This window comes from Haplochromis burtoni, unplaced genomic scaffold, assembly GCF_018398535.1.
Source record: "Haplochromis burtoni strain Fernald_Lab_line unplaced genomic scaffold, NCSU_Asbu1 Contig_8, whole genome shotgun sequence".
Taxonomy (NCBI): Eukaryota; Metazoa; Chordata; class Actinopteri; order Cichliformes; family Cichlidae; genus Haplochromis; species Haplochromis burtoni.
The window spans coordinates 3,370,325-3,395,842 of record NW_024582369.1 but is presented as its reverse complement, the minus strand read 5'-3'; the positions used below and the strand labels follow the sequence as shown (position 1 = coordinate 3,395,842).

At 39.9% G+C, this 25,518-nt stretch overlaps 2 protein-coding genes across 4 annotated transcripts in view; both read right to left on the bottom strand.

Annotated features, from left to right (window-relative positions):
• The window catches only part of ccm2 (CCM2 scaffold protein), a 15,629-nt gene extending 10,376 nt beyond the window's left edge, over positions 1-5,253 (bottom strand). Inside the window, exon 1 of one of the 2 annotated variants that reach the window (XM_042226596.1) lies at positions 4,853-5,253. Coding sequence is in view for 1 of the 2 variants with exons in the window: in XM_014338009.2 (XP_014193495.1) it covers positions 4,853-4,882 (30 nt within the window). In the remaining variant the exon portion in view is untranslated. The remainder of the gene's footprint in view (positions 1-4,852) is intronic. The other variant, XM_014338009.2, reaches the window with a different exon arrangement.
• A 1,731-nt stretch (positions 5,254-6,984) lies between these two features.
• xkr6b (XK, Kell blood group complex subunit-related family, member 6b) overlaps positions 6,985-25,518 on the bottom strand; it is a 70,893-nt gene continuing 52,359 nt past the window's right edge. For both annotated transcript variants that reach the window (XM_005914377.1, XM_014338005.2), the window contains 2 exons: positions 14,796-14,992; positions 6,985-14,027 (listed from right to left, as the gene is read on the bottom strand). In XM_005914377.1, the coding sequence (XP_005914439.1) occupies positions 13,057-14,027; positions 14,796-14,992 (1,168 nt within the window). In that variant the 3' untranslated portion in view covers positions 6,985-13,056. The remainder of the gene's footprint in view (positions 14,028-14,795; positions 14,993-25,518) is intronic.

Genomic DNA, 25,518 nt, shown 5'->3' with positions numbered 1-25,518 from the left:
TCAGGTGTGAAATGTATGGTTTTCAGGGTTTTTAATCGGTTTTCAGCGTTATTTTGTTATCGTTAAGTCGGTTTTCCTGGGTCTTTTCACGTGTGTTATGAATAAATCTTTTTTTTTGGTACCGGTACTAGTTTTATTTTGTTGTATTTATCCGCGACACCTTAAAGGCTGGTCCATGAAAATATTGTCGGGCATAAACCGGTCCGTGGCGCAAAACAGGTTGGGGACCGCTGCTTTAACTCCTTTGATTTTTTCCTCATACTTTTTTTTTGCCTTTTCGTCACATCTGTCTTTGTACGGACCTGCCGTGTTCTCCGTCGTTTTGTACACAACTGTTTTTGGGGCAAATAAAATGCAAGTAGGGATTAAAACCGCAGAATTAATGATTACCGGTGCTGGAAATACTAGCGCTTGATGCAGTGTTTTGATTTTGTTGCCACTCGTACCCAACATGCAATGCGCGAAAGTCACGTGGTCTGTCAATCTCTATAGTTAAGCATTAAGCAGTTATGTTATCTTTTTACTGAAAATCTCCAAGGAACACACTACCTAAACTACGTTTATGCTTTACCATTGACTTATGCTGTTCATATTCTTGCACTTTAATGCTGCTGCTGGTGACTTGTGGTAATAACAGTCACACTTTGAAAGGGTTAGTCTGTCATCGGTGACACTTGAAAAGGATGGAAATCCCCTTGATTTTGTTTGCGGCAATAAATAAATGCTGCTACCGGTGAGCTGCAGTCACTGATTCAATGTTATTCAGCATCTTGTTTTCTATATAATCAGAAATATCATCACAAATTTTCTTGAAATATTATAACAATATTTTGATGCCATCTCACCCACTCCCAACTGTGCCACTCAAAAACTCATGTTACAAACCTGGCTTTTTTATATCTATGCTAAGAAATATCAGCACATAAGAGACAAACTAAATGCAAATTTAAAAGCCATACATTCACTCACACAGACACACATACGTGTGTGTGTGTGTTAATGTATGTTGTTTCTTACGTGCTGATATTTCTTAGCCTTCAGTCACTATAGAACTCGAGCTCCATCACCCACTGCATTATTTAATAGTATGCAACTATTGAAGTACATTAACATTTTATGGCCTTTACTTGTGAAATGTGAGACTATAGTTGACCCCAGTAAATGGCCACAAGCTGATGTGTGTTTTTTATTCATAAAATACATATAAATGAAGAAACTGCATAGTTTCTGTGGGGTGTGATAATAATGAGTATAGATAAGACTTTCACATTTACTTCAAAACAATGCAAGAAAACCTAGACCAGCTGTAAGAGAAGCCAGCATTCTCAATTCACTGAGACCTATTCAGAAACGTGGCCTAAGAATAGCAATTAAATCCTACAAATAATCATTCACAGTAAAGTATTCAAGAACATTACCATATACAGTTGTAGGAAAAAGTTCGAGGACCCTTGAGGTTTACTAGAATTTCTGCATGAAATATTCATAAAAGGTGTAATCTTCATCGTGTCCCCTTTAGAATCATAAGGTCCAATCTGACACTTCTGTCAAACCTGACTTATTCTAATATTCTTATTCCCTGACAACTTAAAAATAATGCAAGTACCGTAATTGTCGGGCTATAAGCCGCTACTTTTTGCACAAGCGTTGAACCCTGCGGCTTTTAGTCAGGTGCGGCTTTTCTATGGATTGTCCATGATTTTTGTGATATCGTAAGACGATTTGTTTTGTTTGTTCCGCTGTTGTACGGCACTACGTTGCCTGGCGGAAGGGCATGTGATCAGACACACAGTATCGGGGTTCAAGAGTGGTATGTTGGTCACATGTCCATCCGCCAGGCAACATAGTGCCGTACAAGTAGCGCGAAAAACAAACTTCAAAGTACCGCTATGCGTTCAGCGGGAGTCGCGGATGATGTGCGGCGATAAACTTGCGAAAAGCAAGTTATGCCCAACTCCACCGGTGGAATCTGACAGCGTGGAAAAGTGTGAAAACATCCATGATCACCAACGGATTTCGAAGGGCTGGACTGCTGCATGATGGAGAGGAGGACACCGCCACAGCCCTTCTGAGGGTGTTCGACTCTGACACTGACAACGAGGATTTCTTTGGTTTTGAAAGTGACAACAAATGAAAGAAGCTGAGAGTGGATGACGAAGCCACCCTGAGCCTGTTCGTATCAGACACTGGAGAAGAGGACTTTGGTGGTTTTAGTGCGCAGGAAGATGGTGGTGAATGACTGACTTTCCTTCTTGTTAGAGCCGTGTCACTGCACCTGAGCCTAAAAGGTAGTCCAATCTATTTTTCTGGTGTGCTGCAGGTTATTGTTATGTACTACATTTGTTACTCATTCATGAAGCACAGTACATGTTTCGTACTTGTAATTACCAGTACTTGTACATATACCTAAAAAGTTATGCAAATATGTACCCATAACTTGTTTTTCAAAATATTAATAAAAGTGATGTGTCTCCAAACAGCCATCTCTTTCCTGACAATTCCCTTTGTGCATATTCTCTTACATATGATAAGTCAACATTGAAACACCTGCGGCTTTTAGTCAGGTGCGGCTAATGTATGTACAAAACTGGATTTTCCCCTGATTTTAGCTTGTGCGGCTAATATTCAGGTGCGCTTTGTAGTCTGGGAAATACGGTATTTCATTTTTAACTTTTCAATTGCAACTTTGAAAGAAAAAAAAAAGTCTCTGCATAAGGATTCTTTAACTTTGCATTAAAAGGTGCCATCTGAGAGCCAATAAGAACTTGATGACATGTTGAAACCAGAAAGGAAACGAAATGAGTTTGGTGCTCAGTTGGCTAGCATGAGGGTATTGAAATGTGCCATTTTTTATTATTTTTTTTACAATTTGTATTCAATCATTCATTGAAAAGATGCCACTCTTTTAAGCATCGTCTTGTCACAGAATGCATTACATTTGATTTAATCATACTTGTGGAGACAGTTACATTACTAATTGTATATTTTAAAACTAATTATAATTATGGTTTTAAATGGTTAACTTAATTATAAGTTAACCATTCATAATTACTTGAAAATCTGATTTCACATTTTGTAAAATGAACCTAATGTTTCCAAAGAAAAATAAGTTTGTAGAATTAAAAGGTTTATCTGCATTTCACTTGTTCAAAAGCTATACACTTGAGAGGGTTCAAGACTATAGATTTAAAAGACATATAGGGTGTGTGTCATAATCATATGCGAGTAAGACTTATTCCACATTTAATTTTTGCGATGTGGACTGCAAAAACCTGAAAACATAATATCTCAAAACTGGTCAGAATCCATAGAAAAACGTATAATTCTAAGGGGATGAAACAGCAGTTCATCCAATCAGGGATGACAGAAACTCAAAACAATGCGTATTCACACTATAATGTTCCTCTAAGGGACATACCGGTAATTTTTAACCAAGACTTTGCTTGCAGAATACCTGCCTTAATGCCTCACTATCTGACAAATATACTAACAAGGAGGATCCATTAATGAATCAGTCAGAAGAATAATAGCAACACTTTATCGATTTAGGCAACTGAGCTTTTCCATAAAATAAATCTCAGCCAAATGTAATCCACAGTCAGCACCAAGTGGTACAAACAGGAACTGCACAACTCATGTTTAAATTTTTAAACCCTAGTAACATTGCACCACATGGTAAATAGGTGATCAGCTGTTTGAACACTATCCACTCATAATGCAGATTTGCAATGAGAAGTAAAAGGAACTTCCACATAATGACAATCCAAAATTGTGGTTAAAAAGCATCCTACTGGAGTCTGGACAATCATTAGTGATCAGATATTTTGGGTGTAAGGTTCAGTGGAAATTATGTCTTATCGGGCTATGTGCACATTCTGGTATGTTATCATTGCTGGAAAACCATGTCCTTGAGAAAACAAACCATCTAGGTCAACACTGGATTTCTTCCCAAATTTCCCCTTGCATCAAGAGGAAGCTGAATTAGACAGGAAGATGCATTAGTGTCCCTTTCGTGGAAAAAACGGCTGAATGACTAACACAATCATAACAAAGCGTCAGACATCTCAGTTTTCATTATACTTCTTTTTCACGTCCTGCCATCCCGTTTCTTCCTGTTCCAGCCAACAGAACATGAGCAAAAGCCCTCCCTGTGTCTGCTCTAATGAACAGGATAAAAGGAGTGTCTCCCAAACAACTATCTGCTGCGTGTGTTTACTGTAACGACCTGCCTCCATATCAAACGGGAGCATGTACTGTATCAGTGTATCACTGTGTGAGGGCAGGTTTGTTGGCACGACCAAGTGGTGCTTCTTCCTTTTAGAATGACTGACACTGATAACAGCTGCCTTTGACAGCAGACCCATGCCTGCCATATCAACGAGCTATTGCTTCGGGAAACTCGGTTGTGCTTTCGTTAGCTTTTTGGTGAACAATATCACTGAGGTATACCAGCATCAAGCTCGCTGTTTAAAGCCCAATATCCAATAATATATTCGCCTAATTGTTAATACACCATATTTTCCATAACGAACATCCACTACATTTAAGCGCACGAAAATATAAAGCGAACAAATCCTTTACAACTTCCCAAACTTTACTTGTTTCTTACTATAATCCTTTCGGTACGTTGCACATTCTATTCTTTTATAAGTGACGCCGGCTGATTGGAAGCACAGTCTATCAGTCCGAGTCGTATTGGGATTGATTCCCGGGTCCGCTGACCAGCTAACGTAAGCTAAACTTTACTTGATAGTTTGCTACTTATCTTAGCCAGTTACCAGCTCAGCTAGCTTAGGTAATAAGGTAGCAGGTAGTCAACCTGCTATAAAAGTGCGCAAATTATCCAACTTACCTTTTTTACTTTTTTCACATCATCCTCCATTTCTATGGGAAGAATTTCATCTTCATATTCACTTCAGCTTATAGACGCAGGTGAGACGTGAAGGTTTTAGCCAAGCACTCATCTAAGACCAGTTAGCTTGCTAGCCTAGCTTAGCCAAGCCTAGCATTGGCAAAGTGATGCCCGATTTTGAGCTGATACCAAAACGCCATGCTAATTCTTGTGTAACTCTTCAACCATTAGAAAAGATCCAGGTGCTCCACCATTGTGGAAAAAATGAAGCCGATTCCGTACAGTTTAAACAGTCAAAGAAATAGTTTGTGAAGAAGACAAACTCCAACAAAACAGTCAAAACTTTTCAACCGTGCCGCCATTTTGGGCGTTTAACTGTAATCCAGGCCCAGCATGCCTTGCTTTGCTTTGCACAAACCAAAACAGGGCAGCTGTTGTGCTTTACAGCTGTCAATGCTGCCGGCTGATGGGAGAAACCAAATTCACGAACGGAGTAATTTGCTATTAACTGCAGTGAAAAATGAATTATGGAAACATAATCTCAGCTCATCTTAGAGGGTGTTTGCGTTTCATATAACTGGTAGGTTTCTTCATTGTTTTAATGCTTTACGTTTACTGCTTCATATAGTACTCCTCTTTGCCCGGGATTTATTAAATTATTTAAAATCGAGTTTGAGCCTTCTTTGTCAAAAACAAATCTCACTGGATTTTTAAACAATAGCCCACTGACCTGAAGTCATCAGAGATTAGATTGACTAACAGCTGATGACTCTGAGAGCTTTTAGTTATCCGAAAATGAGAGTGCGGACATGGGGGTGGAGGTGAGTGTCAGGGGTGATTTGTCACGCAGCCTTAAGACCAGCTATGATGCATCGTTTACAGAGGCAGAGGTGTAGGTTGCAAAGTTAAAGATGCTAAAGTTTTTGCTGTGAGTGATGAGGAGGAGCAGGATTAAAGGATTATAACAGAGGGACAGCTCAATGGTGGTACTTAGGCTCTGTTTTCCCAAACACGTGAATAAAGCAGGTGACGGCTATTCTTTGCTGTATGTTATTTCACACTATGAGGAACTGGTCATCAGTGATTTGTTTCTCTAATTAAATTTTCAGCTGTTTCTTCTCTTTGACCCTCACTGTGCAGAATTATGTATGTATTAAGAGTGTTAAACAATTGTAAATCAAACATTTCTGTGTGCACAGAGTTGAGTTAAAGCTGTATAGCTACCTGTGCATGAGCTATGACTTCATGCTACAGGCAACTTACGCAAGTGTCTGTGAATGGGCTGTCATTCATGTAGGAAACGTCTTGACTCCAGTAGTTTAATATTTACATATTGATCGATTTTGGGGGTTTTAAAATGAAACATTTAAAAATTACTGAATTTATTTAGAAACCTAGAGGATTTAGAGAGTTTCTGTGAAGAGGAGTGGGCCAGAATTCCCCCTGAGTAACCAGCTATACAAGAAATGTCTTACTGCCATCCTTCCCAAAAAGGGTTTCCCCACCAAGTAAGCCATGTTTTGCTTAGCTCCTTAAGGGAAACTCAAGGTTGATGTGATTTTGCACAATATAAATAAAATGGAATTGAATTGCTTGGGGATCAAATACTTATTTAACTCAATAACATACAAATCAATTTTTAACTTTTTTGTAATGTGTTTTTTTTCTGGAGTGTTAGTTGATATTTTGTGTATCTCCTTAAAAATTAGAGACTGTTCACTCATTTATAAGTGAGCTAACTTACAAATTCCACTTCCGCTCCCTCTCTCTAGTTTTTTACCAGTTGTCTTTAACAGTCTATGTTCAAATATGAAAATACACTTACTTAATTCAGTTGCAGTGGATCTGCAAAACTATTGCATTTTGTCTTGTATTCTGGAGAGCCAATGTGTATGTGTGTGCATGTGTGTGCAGGATTTAAACAAGCTCAACTAAAGGATGTACATTTCTATTGTGAAGCATTTCTCGAACATACAGTTGTGCTTACTTTTACTTACTAATCCCAACCTATATGGGTCACGTTCAGAAACAGCTATTCCCTTCTTACCCCAGCTGGTAAAAAAGTCCGACTGCAGTCACAGTCATCTGACAAAAATGTGAGACATGCATGTGAAGACATTACAGATATATAGTGCACTTTCAAATACTATATTTATTTTTCTCTTCTGGGATGAACAGTCTGATATATGAATCTACAGTAAGGCTTAACATTACATTTTCAGCATAATATTTCTCTTTTCATCTAAAAACCAAAACATACAAAAAAAACTTTAGCACCATATGTTATTAATAATATTCATATTGTTCCCAAAAATAGGGCGTAGGTACAATACTGGACATCAGTTTTGCTTCTTTTGTTTTTTTTTTTTAAAGAATGGGGATTCCATGAAACAATTTACTTACATTTTATATTTAACAACAACAAAGAAATCATTCCTTATATGTACTCAATCACAACATGGGTCGTACGGGTCCACTTTCATAAACATGCTACATTTGTAGCAATTTTTGAGTACTAACATTGTGCCAACTTTTGGAATACCCCGGATATACCATATAGCCTACGGAGTATCCTGATAGATTTGTGAAATACACCAACAAGCTAACACAACCTATAAATTGATTGAATATAAACAAAGCAATATTTCCCAACACCTTTGATAACGATTCCAAAAAATCAGCAGCAATTAATATGACAACCATAGTCGCTTCGTTGGAATATCAAATCCATTTTCAAACAAAATATTACAGCCAATTCTACAATAACAACAAAATTAGATACACACAGATTAAGGACATATAGATGACAGGAATTTACAACACAGCAATCACATTCTATATATATATATTTTACCCAAATTCCATTAGCAGAAGTACATTTGTGCTCCTGTGTATTTGCTAAAAAGATGCATTTTGTCATCTGCCATTTTCATTCTGTCCAAAAAGAAAAAATCCTAGTGCAGACTGAATTATAGTAAAACAAAAACGTACCGTATGCGGAACCCAGTAGAATAAATCTTATATGAGCAGTAGAGTAACTATTGGGTTTTTTTGTTTTTTTTTTGTGCAGACTGGGAAATCAAAATGGCACCACTGAGAGCTGAGTTCTGCTGTAAACTGTGTGGATTTGAGGTGCTGGCTGTAGAGCATTTTGAGACTGCACGTTTGTGGTATGCAGGATCTCTCAGTCAACTGGAAGGCTAAAGCCAAAGAGTGGACTCTTAGTCCACAGCGGTAGCACCTTTTTAAATGTATTTATTCAGCACCAGGTTATGAACAAAAACGTAAAGAAGGAATAAAAGTTTTTAAAAAAAAAAAAAGAAAACAAAAATGCACCGTTTTTTAACATCTGAACATTCTGCCCCTGTGGTCAAACGGATGGTCATGACACAAAGGTATAGACTCGAACCAGGTCAAACACTACAATGGCCTGTTGCTACACATTAATGCAAAAATCAGAGGGTTTCTTGTGCAGTCGAGAGCACTTGCATGCTAAATGCTGAGGGTCACCTCACGATGAGTCATAAAGGCATGCTGGGAGGTGGTAGAAAATCCAGAAAATGAGGTTATTCAAAAGAGAAGCAGTGATTGGGCCGGTTTCGTGATCATTCCACAGTAAGAAGACGTAACAACTGATTTTTTGCGCTTTTTGTCGTCAGTTTCTTCCACGTTGTATTCTAAACGCAGGCATTTTTGTTTTGGCTAGAGGACGTATTGTTCACACAAGACACAGAAAACGACACAGAAAGTTTACGCCTTAGCACTACAAATCATTCATAACTGCAAGACAGAAGAAGATGTAAAGGCATAGACGAAAGTACAAAAACAATCATTGGCCAAATCTTTCGGTAACTTGGCTGGTTATCTGCGACCGTGACTCTCCATCAAACACTTCAGAACTAACGCTTTTAAACGGACTATTAACTGTTATATTGTTACTCGCCGAATCAGCTGGGGTTGGCGTCATACTCGAAAAGATGAGGAACCCTGGGTTCAAGTACAGAAGATGTTCAGTATTGCCGTACTTTTTCTCCTATGTCTTTGACATAACCAATTACTGGGTTTCACACAATACCCATCACTTGATTCTGTCACACAGTAAAGTCCAGATGTAACACCATAATGAGGAAACAGCGCAGTCCTCGAGATGACATCTTAGATGAAACTGTAAGACTAAATAGCACTGTCAACGGAGGTGTTAGCTCACAGAATTGGGAACCTGGCTTGATCTGGTTTAGGGTGGGAAAGGGGTCACAGACAGGAAGAATATTGTTTGGTGTTATCATCTTGGTGGGTGTGCTGGCACATGAAACAAGTAAAGAAAGACATTGGCATTTGTTTGCGGACCTGGCTGCCATGGCTGGTTCGAAGCACCCAAAGTAACAAGGCACAACAAGGACTGAGAAGAGCAAGCTTTGCTGTTCAAATCCTCTTGCTGTGTTTTGTGGCTCTCGGACGATGTGGTGTTTGGAAGGTAACCTAACAGAAACTGTCCTGTGCGAGGGATTTCTCTGTGACCTTGTTTATGGTATAAAGTGTGGCAGCCTGAATGCTACACGAAATAGTATACTTCCTACTCCCGCTTTAACCTGTGTGTAGCTTAGCTCTTGAAACCCGTGTATAATTTAAAGAACACAAGAAAAATACATAAAACGTAAAATCCGCTTATTATCTGGCTTCTAGCTAATCATTGTTACTAGTTACAGATTGCGACAAAGTGGTGATTGCTCTGTAGAAATATTTAAAATATACTGCATGTTCTATAAAAATCCAGAATTGTACATATAGACTCTTTGTAATTACTTTAACTGTCATTACTAGGGATGCACCAACGTAATGAACACTGGTATCAGTAGCAACTAATATCGGCATATCTGCAAAAAGAATTATCTTTACCAGTTGGAGTGGTCAATATTCACCTGTTCTGTGATGACTAAGTGAAAATAAATTGTAAGTATAGATATCTTTGACTCTCTGGCGTAAAAGTGATAATAAATAACAACAACATGGAAAACATTGGTATCGGCATTAACGATCAGTGCATCCCTAGCCATTATTATGCTTATTTTAATGACACGGTTACGCAGGCGTAAATATTCTGCGTCACGTGTCAAGCACCACTAAATGAAATGCAGCCCAGTTGTACATAATCTTGTTTTTGAATCTATATAATACTGTCATTCCACACACAACCACACATGCACACAAAAATGAATGAGTCACAGTGTATTTGCACCTGATTTGGACATGTGTCCACTTCTGGAAAAGGTCAGCAGTGTTTAGAAAGGATGCACTATACGCCAGGCAGCCAACTACCACAAAAAACTGCCCCTACGCCCGTTAATCACAATGAATAATCATTCCCACGAAGGAAATGAATAAATAAAAATGTGCAAACCATAATTTAGTGGTACAGTCCCAGCCGAGGAGTCGTCTAGGATGCAGTATGTTAAGGAAAAAAAATGGAGACCCTTGAGGACATGCCTGGAGATGAGAACTGCATTGAGACACCCCTGAGTCAGCTGGTTCAGTGGTCTTGTTTTTTTGGTCCTGAGGAACCCCTGTATTGGCTGTTTTAAGTGTTTTTTTAATTGTTTTTTAGATTTTTTTAGTTTAACAATACTTATTATTCATTATTTACTTATTAATGAACTATTAACATGGCTGTTCATTCACTACAACATAGAGGAACTATACTCTGGCTACTGTGGTAAACAGTGAACAAGTTGGTTATTTGCATACACATGTATATCTATACATATGGTGTGTCGGATGTTTGCTCCAGCCTAGCTGACCCAACAGCTCTCAATTACTCAGGGCTGAACATCGCTTTTACGCTGAAGGGTAGCAGACCCTGGATGTTGAAGCTCTTGGTCATGGCAGTGTACCTCATTGCATGTTCTCATGTCAGGATCTCAGTTTGTTTCAGCCTCAACTACGCTGTTCAGTTACCAGAGAGTGTGAGAGTGTTTTCACGGGAGCGCACCAAGGCCCAGCACCGCAGAGACGGGGAAGAGGGCGAAGCAGCAACCGAGGATGGAGCCGAACAATCGGCAGGAGAACAGAATCGTGGGAAAGGGCTGAGGACACACACATGCACCCAGAACCGTTCAAGCATACTTGATAACACTTCAGCACACGCCGGGCCAAACATTCACCTTTTCACACGATCATTCAAGGAATCATACGTAACTTCAATCAGGCCCTTTGCCACGATCTGCCCTCGTGTTCTTTTCCAACCCTGGCAAAAACCCTCTTTCACCTTTAGCCCTGAGTCACATGGTGTCTGCCTTTTACAGTACGATGTTAGCAGGCACGTGAGGCCACAGCAAAGCAGAAAGCCAGTGAGCCAGGGGGAAAAGGAATCTCTGTGTTGCGTAGAGCTCTTGGGCATCCCTTGTTGGGTGCATTTGTACTAATGCCTCATACTAAAGTCATGCCAAACACTACAATGTAAAAAACACACATTATATACGTATTCAGATGAGTCATCGAGTAAATAGATACAATTGAAGTATGAAAAGCATTCTTTTTTTTCTCATGAATTGTAGCCCTCTCTAGAAATGTTAGTCGAGCTCCTTTGACTTCGAAGGATCACTGCGTTCACTTCTTCGAGTGAATTCAGTGTCTTCCCTTGGGTATCGGTTTTGGAGAGCTCCTGCAGATTCAGCAGGAGATGTATTTAAGTGTATAATTGATGTACAGCAGGCCTTTAGATGGCACACGTTTCGCACAGACTCATTCAACTGGTTCAAGGGGAGAGGGCAGAATAAATTGGAAAGACAGTACTGTAAGATACGATTTGGCTTTGTTTCAACTGCGATATAGCAGGTGTCAGCACAGTTGCCCTGTACACCCATGTAAGAGCATCATCTCTTTTAGGGCACACTGATGTTGAGGAGAATATACCTTTAAACATGGCGATGTTAAAAAAGTGTGTGTGGCAAAATATAAAGCTATGTCAGTAACTATCAATGTGGACACAAATATGCACTGAAGTATAATAGCACAGAAATATCTTCTCAGACCTCTTTTTCCCCCCCAATAACCTATTACAGGGCTTTGCAGCCAATAAGTGTGTATTACCTAAACCATTTTTTTTTAAATATAAAAACAACATAGGGAGGTTGAAAAAGGATTCAAAAGGGAATGGTGGAGGATTCCTTGAAGGCTGTCTCTGCACTTTGCTCCTTCACTCTTTGTTAAACACCTCTAATCTTTTTTGTGTTTGGAATGTTTTTCATATGATTTTCTACTTCCTCACAAATTTAGAAAACGTTGTGCTCATTGCTACTACAGTCCCTTCATTGTGTTTTGTTATCTCAAGTGCTGTCACAACCATATGGGGAAAAAATACAATTATAAGTTAAGGCATGCTGTTGGAGCTTGCCTCCACTGGAGGGCAGTCTGTACTATAAAAATGGATTGTGTGGGTAAAACTGATTGAAGGTCAGTGTGCTTTTTTTTTCTTCTTCCACGCAGGCTGTAGTTTTGATTTGAAATTTGTAACAAAAGTGGCATAGCTGGGACGCTCTTGTGCCATATAAGCTTGCCGAAGGGAGATATATTCAGAACTGTGTCGTTTGGAAAAATTTGTGATTGTGTGCATTGTTAGAATTTACAGAATCATTAAAGGAATTTTAGGCTGAGGACTTCGTAAACATTATCATATAGTTCAATGAGTTACATAAAGAATGGTGGTAAATGTGGGCATATGCAAAGACCTGCCCCCTCTCCTCCATCATTCCCAGCAGGCTTTGCGCAAGTCCCGGGGACATACAGTATGCCCTTCACAAGTATTCACAGGTTCAATCACCAATACAGTATAATGCATTAAACACATTTCATAATGAAACATTCATATGTTATCTACACTCTCATACATAATCCCCCTCTATCAGTGCAGAGGGATTTGTTTATATCACATAACATATTTTAGGTTCATAATTTTCTCTCTGTACTGTATGTTTATTTCCAAAAATAAATCATGACTGTGTGTTTAGACTGTCTTAACAGATTTCCGGTTGACAAAACACACATCTCCTGCAGGAAATTGAGTGACCACGGATGAGAGAAGGAAAGAGTCGAAATGCGGGATGGAAAGAGATCATATCTGGAGAGAAGGAAAGGGGAGAAGTGAAAGAAAATAAGAGCATGTTTATCATATTGTGGATGAGGGGATGACAGAGCTGTGGGAGAAGCCTTCAGAGGGAGGATTCATACTGCAGGAGTTCATAAAGAAGTGGACCGTCCCTGTACCTGATGCCCACCGCATTAGGGCTGACATACTGAAGCACATTTATGGTCCTGCGCAGGCGCCGATCCACAAAGTGCGCATCCCAGGCTGGGTAACGTTTTCTGGGCATGTCTATCTTGATGAGTGGACCCTCAGGTCGGATGGGCCTACCAGCTGCATCCACAGGCTCTGTGGACCTCACCTGGAAAACTGGAAGGCAGGTGTCTGTGGCTGTTTCGTCTGACTCCACATGTTCCCCTGCCAGACCTCGTGTTGGAGTGGCCTGGGAGCCACGGGGCCCTGGTGTGGGAGCCATTGGCTCAGCTTCAGGGGGTAACGGAAGGCCCCACAACAGCTCAGCACAGCAGGAGCTGGCCAGCACCCTCAGTCGGGGGCCCATGGGGTGTAGGACCCCGTAGTAGAGAACCATACAGGCCACACCTGAGGCAAAGCACAGGAAGACGCCGCAGAGGGCAAAAGAGGCATAGGCGTCAGTGGTGGCTGGGTCGCGATACGCATACCAAAGGGAGCTGAGGATGGCATTTTCTAACAGTACTACTATGTAATAGGCCACCATTCTGTACCGTGTCCGGCCCTCTCGTACATTGAACCAACAGAAGACATAGACCACGGCCACCACCATGTTGAACAGTACCTCCTCCCACTTGGACATGCAGAAATCAGTGCCGCCATGGATGACCCAGAAAGCCATGGCACACCAATGGAGCACCACAAAAATGCCAAAGTAGATGTGGAAAACAGAGGCAAAGAGGGCAAAGGAGAGCACCCGTGAAGAGATGGTAAAAAGGCGCCAGAACAGATGCACCAGGGCACCTCTGTAACTCATGCTCTTCTTGTCGTCACGCGAATCACGCAGAAGCTTGTGGTAAGAGGCTAGCACCCATGCCAGGGACAGGAGGGAGGACACGGCAGAAAGACCTAGAGAAAATGAAAGGAGAGAGGAAACAAAAGCAGAGGAAAGCTAAGAATTAAAAAGATACTGACACCTACCGACAGATGGTTCTAAAAACATCCGAGAGAAGTTTCCAGTTTCATCTTTAAGCATGAATCATAACCTGAAGATTTATGGTTTTATCCTGGACTTGCTGCTGTTCCTAGCAAACAGTATGTTTTATTACATCCAAAGCAATCCATCACATTTTTTCAAAGGCATATTATTACCAGGATGATCCCACGTCATCCAGTCAACATAGTCTCCTTTAAGTGCACCAATTCAGTTTCCTTAAGACATATAATTGTACAGACAGCAGATATGTCGGAGCAGTAACCTGCTGCATGAAAAATGATAGAGTATTATCTGCAGAGCAGAAACATACTGTCTCTCTGCAAATGTATTGATGGCGTTTCTAAAGACACCCCAGCGGAGAAGGGTATCACTTGTTATGATTGAATTGCCTTCCTTGGGGAACTGTATTCCAAGAGAAAACTAGAACTGCAAAAGAGGTTTCAGTAACAAGAGTGGTGAGTGTTGGAAACCTGATACAAGTGGTGAAGACTGCTGGTAACACTAAATAAGCTGATATGTGAACTCCACAAAAATTGGACTGTCGCTTGGAGATTATGGAGGCATGTGACGACCTCGGTACGTGTTTGATGCATTACACACAAAAAAAGAAAATGTCTTGAACTGTCAGCAAAATATCAGAATCAAATGTTCCTCATGCACAGCCTTAGAGAAGCCCTTACACTGCAGCCACTCAGTCTTGTTGCTCTGGATCATGATGCAGAGCTGCAGCACCAGCTGAGGGGCGCTTTCTAAGAAAGTCTCCAGCAGCCGCAACATGTTGACATCGGCATACTCGTACATCATAGCCCAGTAAAAACGCCGCTGGTTCTCCTTCTGCCGGTGGCTTTGAATGCCGAGGTACATCGTGCGGATGTATCTGCAGAGAGAGAGAGAGAGAGAGAGAGAGGGGTGGAGGAGGTGAAGAATTAGACAGTTCCAGCGTTCAAGTCTTTTACGGTTTACACAATAATAAATACTTTACATTATTTATGCAAAACAGGCAAAAATGTAAGTATGAAATCACTTTTTTTGTCAACACTAGAGGGCATTCTTAGCAGCACTAAAAAAGGGAAACATATCTACATGCTTTACCAGCAATATATTGATGAGTTCTGTGCCTCAAGCTAACTTTTGCTAGTCTTTCTCAGAGCAGTGCGCTGTAGAGTTAAAACTGATAAAACAGAAAAAAAAAGAAAAGGAAAATAACCATGGTAACCTATCCTAACAGTCTAAGAAATTCATTGCTTATTTTATTAGGCACAACTGTTAAATCTAATACACCACAATCCAATACAACATTAATACAACTTTATGAAGTTCGATCAATTTCAGTTTTTCTAGATATGATAGTTTGTTTTTTATTATTGAGGTCATATTGGGTTTATATTTATATTACACAGAGAATATGTTAATGGGGTGGACCCAATATCACAAACACATTTAAAGATAATGCAGGTAAGAACCGCTCGCTGTGATCTAATAATAAACAAAGTAGCATTATCACTTTTTGACAATTACAGCAAAAAAATAGAATCACAGGTGCATCTAAATATATTTTTGGGTGACTATGACACACATAATCAGCTCTTAATGCGGAAAATTCGATTTTCAGATTGTTAACAGATTAAGTAGACTTTAATGGTTCAAATATTTAATGGATCTTGCAAAACCTTGTGAATTTTCAGTGATAAAATTGTGATAAAACAAATAATCAAACAAAAATAATGATTTGTAGCATAGACGGAGCCCTGTCTAAAGCAGAAAAACACACCACTGGTATGATCGCATTGAAAACACACGATCATCTCTCTGGCCTTCGATGGTGCGGTGATTGAACTTGTTATGAAAGTAGGACACGGATAGTAAGCAAGGCAATAATAATAATAATAATTCTATGTCTGCACATGACTCATATTGTCAGCTGGTGCAGTGGCTACTTTCATGACTGAAGGGGTTTCATAATAGTGAAGTGACTCTGATGAAGCCGGAGAATTAGGTAACGCAGCTGAGATGTGGCAGCTAACTGAATCTCACTTCTGGTGCAATCAAGCTGTACCACTCTCCATACCGTGCCACATTCAAATTATAATGAGATTTCAGAAAGTTTTCCAAGTTCAGCCTTGTATGAGCTCACTGACATCCCTACTGTGGTCAGGAACATCTCACAACATGCTTAAAAATCCTCTGTGGAAATATCAATCCACCCAACAGAACAAAAAAAATGTAAAACAACAAAATCAAAGCAGGGCTGTTTCTTCTTTCTAGAGAAACTGTTATCATAAATGACTTTGACAGTTATAGTGGTTTATAGTTATCTTAACAGTCACTTCCTCTATTGCATATTGGGTGGTAGCTGCAGGGTCTATCTGCCTGAGCTGGCAGAGTGGCCAGATAAATCCAGCACTTGATGTGAAGGCAGTCAACCGAGGACAATAGTGTAGCAAGGACAGAAATAGACTAGACAGTAGCACTCCCCCAAACAAACAGAGAACCAAAGGATCTAAATGCAGCTCCTAAAAGTGAGACCCAAATTCACTGCAGCGTAACAAACACAACCAGAAAATGCTTATGAGTGGTTTTCAGCATAATTAGCTTTTGCATTTGGGTACTGGGTAAGAGATTACTGTTTAATTTGAAATGCGGCTGAGAACAGTGCACTGTAAAGAATGCATTTGTCAAATAGAGTCTGACTGATTTTGGTCACTGTTTTGAAGGAGATTCCTCCTTACCATAAAACTCCAATTAAGAGACAAGACTTTCAGTTAAATGTGAGAACACTTAATATACATATGATACATAATTACTTGTGCTCAAGCTGTAATTGATGACCTCTATATATGCTTTGTTTCCCGAAATGACAATATGATTATCCTCCAGCATAAGGATCTGTGTAGCAAAATGAGGGTATAGATACACAGCTTTATATCTCAGGATAGGAGTCTTTGGCCCATCAAATGTAGCAATGTAGCAATATTTTAACATTCCTTTAGTAAAACCTGACTTCTTAGTGGACGTCTTGACTCGCTCTTTCACTACATGACAGTTTCCATTTTTTTTCAGGTCTTGCTGTTTTAACACAGCATAATCACTGTCTTACTGTAGGCCATCCCAAATTGTGCTGCAATTGTATGGCCAGTACTTTGTTATATTACCTTATTCCACTTTATAAATCTGACATATGTACATGACATTAGACAGCTAATAATGCTACACTATTTAATCTGCAAAGAGGAGATAAGGAGGAATTCAGTATGCATATTATGCATATTAAAACCAGTGTATGAGAAATGTATGAGAAACATTAAAAATGTCTGCTTTTTCTGCTATTTTTGGTCTTTTAAAAATGAAAATATTAGGAATATTTAATCATATTTTGTAATTTATACCCCAATAAACAAAACTTTTAATGATATATTAATGATGCATTTTCACTTTGGCTAAAACATAACTGACAGCGCAGGACAGAAAATCTTAATCTGCAGACTTTAGACACTAGCTGTATAATGAGGTACATGTTCATGGTTCAACAGTAGGTTTCTATAGGTAGCTCATACTGTCATTAGCAGAATTGAAAATGTGGTTGATAAATAGAATAAAAATGGCATAAAACATACATAACCATGAAATACGCATACAGTATAAAGTTTTTGAACTTACTGTAATAGATCTGTTCTGTTCTTAATGTTGTTATATAAAGCCCTTCCATGCAGTGGGATTGCATGGAGTAATGGAGTAAAGCAGAGCTAGATCTGGCTTGGCAAGGAAATTAGGAGCACAGGGATGAAGGTTTTTCTCAGGACAGTGGATAAGAGGAACAACAGAGGGGCAAAATGGGCAAGTTTTTTGGCATCAATAGCTCTGGGCTGCAAAAGGCACCATTATATTCAGAGGTAAAGGCTGGCATTCCGTGACATTTTCTGTGAGACTGGTAAATGTCAGATGGAACAAGTCAACCCCACTCCCTCACTAATGACATGCCACTGAGACCTACACAGGCCCTTTGTCTCCATCCCCCAGTTTCCATTAGCCTGTGTTTCATAGATACGTCTCACTAGTTTGTAGTGCCACCATCAGAAACAGTAATCTTCATGGCCTTCATAGCTTGCGCACTTAAAAAAATCTAGAAATGAGCAGCTGTGGTTAGCCACAGCAGTGTTTTAGCTAAATGCTACTGCCAGCATGCTAACATGAGTGAAATAATGCTAGCAGGCTGATGCTAAATAGGGTCACCATCACAATTTAGCATTGGCACTTTAATACTAGTGGCACTAGTCATTAATGTTGTGGTTTTCCTTTTTTCTGTGAGACATATTGTGGCACCACAGTGGTGCAGTGATTAACACTATCAGCAAGACTCCGCTGGAGCCTCCCTGTGTTGGGGTTACTTGTCTGCGTGGGTCCTCTCCAGGTGACCTGGCTTCCTCCTACAGTCCAAAGACATGCATATTATGTTAACTAGCGATTCTAAATGGACAATATGTTTGAGTGCTTGTCTGTCTCTCTGTTTTAGCCCTGCAATGGACTGCCAACCATCCACTGTGTACCCCACATCTTGCACTGTGAGAGCTTGGGTAAGTTCCTGGCTAAAAATGGAGGTCAAAACTCCAGTCCCTGAGAAACAGCTTAGTTACGCATGCTAGTTGAGCTTCAGTTTTTGAAAAATGACCAAAACTGAGGAAAATCTGGGTCAACAAAACAAAACATGTCAAAGAAAATATTTAATGAAAAGGTTAAAAAAAAAAAAGTATGACACATTTTAATGCCCAAGGACAACAGTTGACAGGTGACAAAGTACAGGTAGAAATAATCACTTAGAGCAGACACTCACAGGGCTGAGAAAACAAAGAAAAATTGGAAGCAAAAATGTTAAAATAAAGTGATTATCTAACTAAACTAAGTGACAATAAAAATTAAAGATTGGACCTATAAAAAGCCACAGACAGGATGTGTAGGAAACAAAGAAATGGAAGAAAAACTACAATAATGGGACAGGAACTAAAAAGAAACTAAATGACAATATTTTAGCCCTTAATTTATTTTTAGACTGCTTCAGCACGTCTAAGGACACAAAACTAAACCACATCTGTCATTTACTCTCGTCTGCTGTTTTCGTTTCTCAGAATAAACTCATACTGCCTCGGATTCAGCAAAAAAACTTGTAGAGTTAAACACTTTGGGTTTCAGGGCTGTCAGAAAAATCCAAGCTCACTTCATCATGTATCCAAGACACACACACAAACAAATAGCACGTTCCCTTCCTACAATCTCACACACATCCTGTGATTGTGATGCATACTGTTAACACTCCCACTGTGCCTTTTCAGATGTAGTAACACACAAACGTCTTCTGAGAAAAAAGCGTGCGCATACACACAAAGATGGATACATGATTGCGCACACATACTTGTCAGCACGGTAGGTAATAGGGGGGGATTTCCTTTCTTTTTCCAGGCACATTTGTCAGACGGATCCATCTCTGCCCCTCTCTCCTCGTCCCCTTCCCTTCCTGACCCTCTCTCCACTTACGCTGGGGTACTCCTCGAGTCCCTGATGCGTTTTCCTCTCCCCTCCTTTCCCTTTTAGGTCCATAGCTCCTCTACAGGGCTCCTCATGAATTATTTGTGGTGAGATCATAGCGATCACTCATGGCTCGTTAGGCAGCGTACGCATGGCCTAACAGCTCAATGCGAAGCCGGGGTCATGTTCCAAGACCAGCTGTCTGCTATTGCTGTCAGAGTGCAGGCAGCCATTAAAAGCTCCCATCACCATGGCACGTTGCACCCATGTATACAATCACAACCACGAGGTCTTTCTACCTTTTAAATATACTAACCAAACCAAGACGGGAGCGCTAAAGGACAAATCCAGACACTGAACTGTATTATTTGTATGACATCTTGAGATCAGAGCATGAGCTGCTGTAAGAGATGGGTGGAATGACAAACCCACACCATGTGGAAGACTCGGCTGCGTTTTTCCTCCTTCTCCTCCAAAGTCATTGACCACTGAGTCATCCAACCACCCTTACACTAATCTCTCAAGAGTGCGGTTAAAAGGATCACACACAAACACACACGCACCTTGCCAAGTTTAACAGCATCTGTCTTCTCAGTCATGCTCGTGGGAAGGCTCAGCAGCTCAGGCTGTATTCATATCTTGTCATAGGCTGATTCATAAGACAATCACAAGCAGCATGAAGCAGAGCTCATGCATCAGCAGAAACAGGTGGGATTCTTGCAGAACACTAAGCACAGGGGACATGTAACATACGCAAAGTCTGTGGGTATATAAAAAAGTGTGTGTGTGTGTGTGTGTGTGTGTGTGTGTGTGTGTGTGTGTGTGTGTGTGTGTGTGTGTGTGTGTGTGTGTGTGTGTGTCTAAAGTGGAGGCAATGCCAGCTGCAATGAGTCACACCCTGAGTCACTCCATGGGGCCACATATCGACTCTCAATGAGGCTTAAACCTCCTTTATCAGAGAGTTTTACACCTCTATTCCTCTTGCTTAATATCTTTACTTTTTATGCCTTTATCTCTTTTCAGAACACTTATACACTTTCTTCTGGGATGGGATTAAGTTTTCTTCTGTTCTAGGCAAAGTGGTTATAACACGTACTACTTCTTCCAGCACCAGCCTTCATGAATTTAACTGTAGAAAACGTCCCATTGCGAGTCCATACTTTCACAATATTACCACAACCTTGAAAATTCAGTGTATTTTGAGACCTGTTATAACAACCTCAGTAAAACTCTCAAATAGCACTTACAACAATTATTTAATAATTAATCTACTAATTAGCCGACTGACAGAAAATGAACAAAGCCTAATCACTGTACTGACTAATTATTATTAGATAAAAGTGGTCTTTAAAAAAACAACAACAACAAAAAGAAAAAAATGCCAGACATTGCAGTTTTTTGAAAGGAAGATTTACTGATTTTTTTTTTCTCTTTTTCCATTTCAGGCTTGCAGAAGGTGCTGGAGGTAATCCCAGCTGTTATAGGGTGAGAGGCACTGTACACCCTGGTACACCCAGGTCACCAGCCTGTCACACCACTACTACAGAGAGACAGACAGCCACTGTCACTCACATTCACCCCTACAGCCAACTTAGAATCACCAATTAACCTGAAAGTACCTGCAGAGAACCCACACAGGCAGAGAGAGAACATGCAAAGAAAGAAAGGTCCACATAGATTTAAAGCCCTTAAACAAACAAAGAAACAAAAAACAAGGGGGCTTTAGACTAAAACTTGGTTTTGGATGATGGTGATGTTGTTTACTGTTAGATAAAAAAGTACTATAACATCCATCCATCCATCTTCTTCCGCTTTATCCGGGGCCGGGACACGGGGGCAGCCTAAGCAGAGAAGCCCAGATCTGCCTCTCCCCAGCCACCTCCTCTAGCTTATCCGGGGGAACACCAAGGTGTTCCCAGGCCAGCCGGGAGATATAATCTCTCCAGCGTGTCCTGGGTCTGCCCCGGGGCCTCCTCCCATTGGGACATGCCCGGAACACCTCACCCAGGAGGCGCCCAGGAGGCATCCTTGTCAGATGCCCGAATCACCTCAGCTGGCTCCTTTCGATGTACTATAACATAACAATTTATTTTTTTGTTCAGTTTATCTCTTTCAGCTTGTACATCCTTCTGGCCTTTCTAACTTTACTGGACAACCTTTCCTATCATACACAAAACTGAATATTGTAACTGAAGACTCAAAGTCACCCTCAGACTTTCACAGAATTTTCTCGTGTGTGTGTTTGTATATGTATGTGTGTGCAAAAAAAATGTGGGCCTCATTATGAACACATATACCAACACTAACTCCAGAAAAATAGTTTTGGGAATGCACAAAGTGATGTAACACACACACAATCTCTTCTTTACCACAGTCGCATACCGTATGTGAGCACAGGGATGGATGCTTCTGTCTTGACATCTCACGGAGATGTCAGCAGGGGCAACAAACAGATAGCTGTCTATGTATGATTGGCTACATAGCATTAGCATTACTTCTAGTCAAGCATCAGAAGTAATGCTTGACTTCTGAAGGAAAACATTACGCTTTCACTCTACCAGTTAGGTCAGTACGGGTCTGCTCGTTGCTCAAGGACATTTAAGGAGGCCGTCTTCTGAATCAGTTAGTTTTCTTTTTCTTTTTGCCCTTTCCAGTCAATGGAAGTGTCACAACTCTGGCAGGAGCTTAACAGTGATGTCAGTGTTGTGTTATTCATCAGTTGCCAATTTGTAGCATGCCAGTGAAAACTGTTACAGCAAACATCTCTTCCAGTCAACATTATAGCTTCCAGTAGGGAAAAAAGAAAAGGGGTCAAAATGTTGTTGTTTTTTTCTAAATGTTAACATTTCCAGCACTTATAGGATTTTTGCACTTTCCAGAAACACTTTGTGGTTCAGTGCGGCTCAACTTTACAGCATACACTGATCCTATATCAGATATGTATTTATCCTCCTTAGGGTGAAGAATAGCCCTGGATGAAAAGCTGGTAGAGTTGAGTAGAGATGAGTCCCACAAGCAAGTCAGATACACTTACATACAAACACACACCGATGTGTGACCAGTGTCTTCGGGTGATTCTGACACTGAGAGGTGCTGGAATTTTGAATGGAGACCAGGTTGACATGATGCAAGCTGAAAGCGACGGGGAGCGGCAGGCTGAGATGCGAGACGCTTTGTCAACTCTGCTCCGGCTTGTCAGTTCTTAGAGTTTCTAATGGTTAACCAGCACTGACGTTTCGACTAAATGTTATCGCTGTAATTGTAACACGTCTCACACACACACAATGTTTCATCTGGTCCGTTTGTGATTTACGAGGAATTTCTTTGATTTTTGAATTCATTTTGTTGGATCAAAACTGGCTTTAGTTGTCTGAGTTTAGTCATGAAACTGAAGACAAAAACAGCGGACGCCCACAACAAATCATTCTTACTGTTTTTTCAGTCCAGTGAGAGCAAATGTTCAGCATCCAGCAATTGGCCACCACCATCATATCTGTCATTCATTATTACATTACAAGTATTGAAACCTGGCAATAAATTCTCAACAAACTTCACGTGACGGCTACATAAAGTCCAGTTCCAGCAGTAATATAATCAGTTTGAGCTCTTTGTCTTTGTATCTGGATTAATTAGCCAACAAAATATTTACCAATACAGTTACTTGTTGTAAATTACAGAAGGTTTGTGTTTTACAATTATGGCATGTAGCCTCACGGTTAACTCTGGGTTTTCTATACTGCACAGGTAGCTCACTTTTTAATGAGATGCATCGCCATGGTAACTAATGCTACAAACCTAGTTCCAGATTAGAGGTCAACACTAAATCACGATCTACTGACCAATCAGTGCTCCAGAAAATACCATTACCATTCATCCATGGATACCATACCATGCATACCTGGATCATCCCTTGGACCTCTGGGCGTGAAGTTTTTAAATAGCGACTTATGTCTTTGTCTTTCCCTGATAACCATCAGTAATAAATATATATACTTTTCCTATTAGCTCCAAACTATTTTACAACAATATTATTGTTCTATAAACATTAAACAGGACATGTACACTGTACTTGTTGAGCTTATATCATATTTGCACACAAACATATGATAACACAAACATAAAAATTCACAAAAGTGTATATTTGAATACAGTTTTTATATTTAATCTTTACTTTTAGACTGTTAAACACTAATGAGTGTGCAGCTGAGAGAATAAAAAGTAAAATAAATTAAAATTATTTAATCATTATAATTTCTAAATATTTACTATATATTATAATTAATCAGATTTTCATTTGTGTTAATGACAGTCTTTTAAATGAGAAAGTCAGTATTTTTGCTTAGGTTTTAGTCCTAGATTCTAGGACTACATTAAAGACATAGGATGTAAGTTTCTAGTTTCTAGTTAGCTTGTTAGCATTCATGTAGCTAATGACTCCAGCTCATTAACCTGCCCTTGTTCTGTAATAAATTGGTATTGCTATAAAAACCCAAACTGAAACTTAGCATCCTCAAAACTATTAATGAAAATGTATTATATTGTGGTTCTTTACTTGTTTTCCAGTTATGAGTCCAAGATAAAAAAAATCTGCATCTTCTGGTCCTCTTAGTAAGACGTAAGTTCTATTTTGTCATGATGCCATCTGACAACTGAGGAAGCCTAAGGTGATGTACCAGAGATATACATAAAATAAATAAATAAAAAATTGGTCAGATAAGCATATTATCTACTGCAGCTCAAGTTTAGTCCGTTAACTTTATAATTTATATGTTTTAATCAACCTAATGAGCAAGCAATTCTGCACATCATAAACACTAATTGTTACGTTTAACCATCAGAGCTATGCTATTTTTTGGTGGTACCTTTGTGCCATTTTGCGTAGGTTTGGAGGGGGCATGCAGCTAATGCTAAGGTTGACGTGGATTTTGCTATGCAGAGGTCAACCGAACATCACAAATGGGAGACGCATGGAAAAACATCGAAGATAAAAACATATAGCCTAAAGGTACAGATAGTTGCTGCACTGAATGTTTTTATTTGTTTCTAACAATGGAAGATAAACCTACTCAGTCTCATTTCAGCTCTTTCCACGTTATAGACTATGTGCACGTTAGCATATGCTACTTCCGGTGCGGAAACTCATGTGGGGAGCTTTGTTTCCGGTGTCCTATTCGCGCCCTGTTTACGGTCCAAAACAAGTTAAGCAAATGAATGAATCAAGCGGCGATTTACATTTCTATAGATGTCTCGGGCATTTACCCAATATATCTGTAAATGATGTTCATCGACTTGTCGATATTTTCCCCCGTGCCTCAGAGCAAAAGAGAAAAGGGATTCAAATGTTATATTTCTCAGTATCTGTGAACAGCGGTCCCTCGTTTATTGCGGGTGTTATGTTCTAAAAATAACCAGCGATAGGTGAAATCAAGCAGCCAATTTTATTTTTTGACGGTGCAAAACGTTTCGTGGACATCGTGGACATACAGCACTGCATTTCAGAGTCACACTGCTAGCGATCGATGCAGCGATTCTGTACTGTATAGTGTACAGGAGAGACGTCACGGAAGAGCTCGTCTGCAGCAATCAGGACGCAGGACACAATGTGATGTAAAAAAAAAAAAATATGCACGCAAACTTGCACTAAAAAATCCACGAAACAGCGAGGTGAAAGGTGAACCGCGTTATAGCGAGGGACTGCTGTAATTTTGAAGGTAAGTCACAACATACGCTTCGTAAATACTAATGTATAGAAACCAGCAATCGTTCATTTTTTGTGTGGCTTTTTTTCACGGTTTGTTAACATGCTGTGTAGGTGTGTACTTAACTAGCTGATATCGACATAACGGGGAAACATCTGGTTTGACTATTCTTCACCTGTAGTTTGAA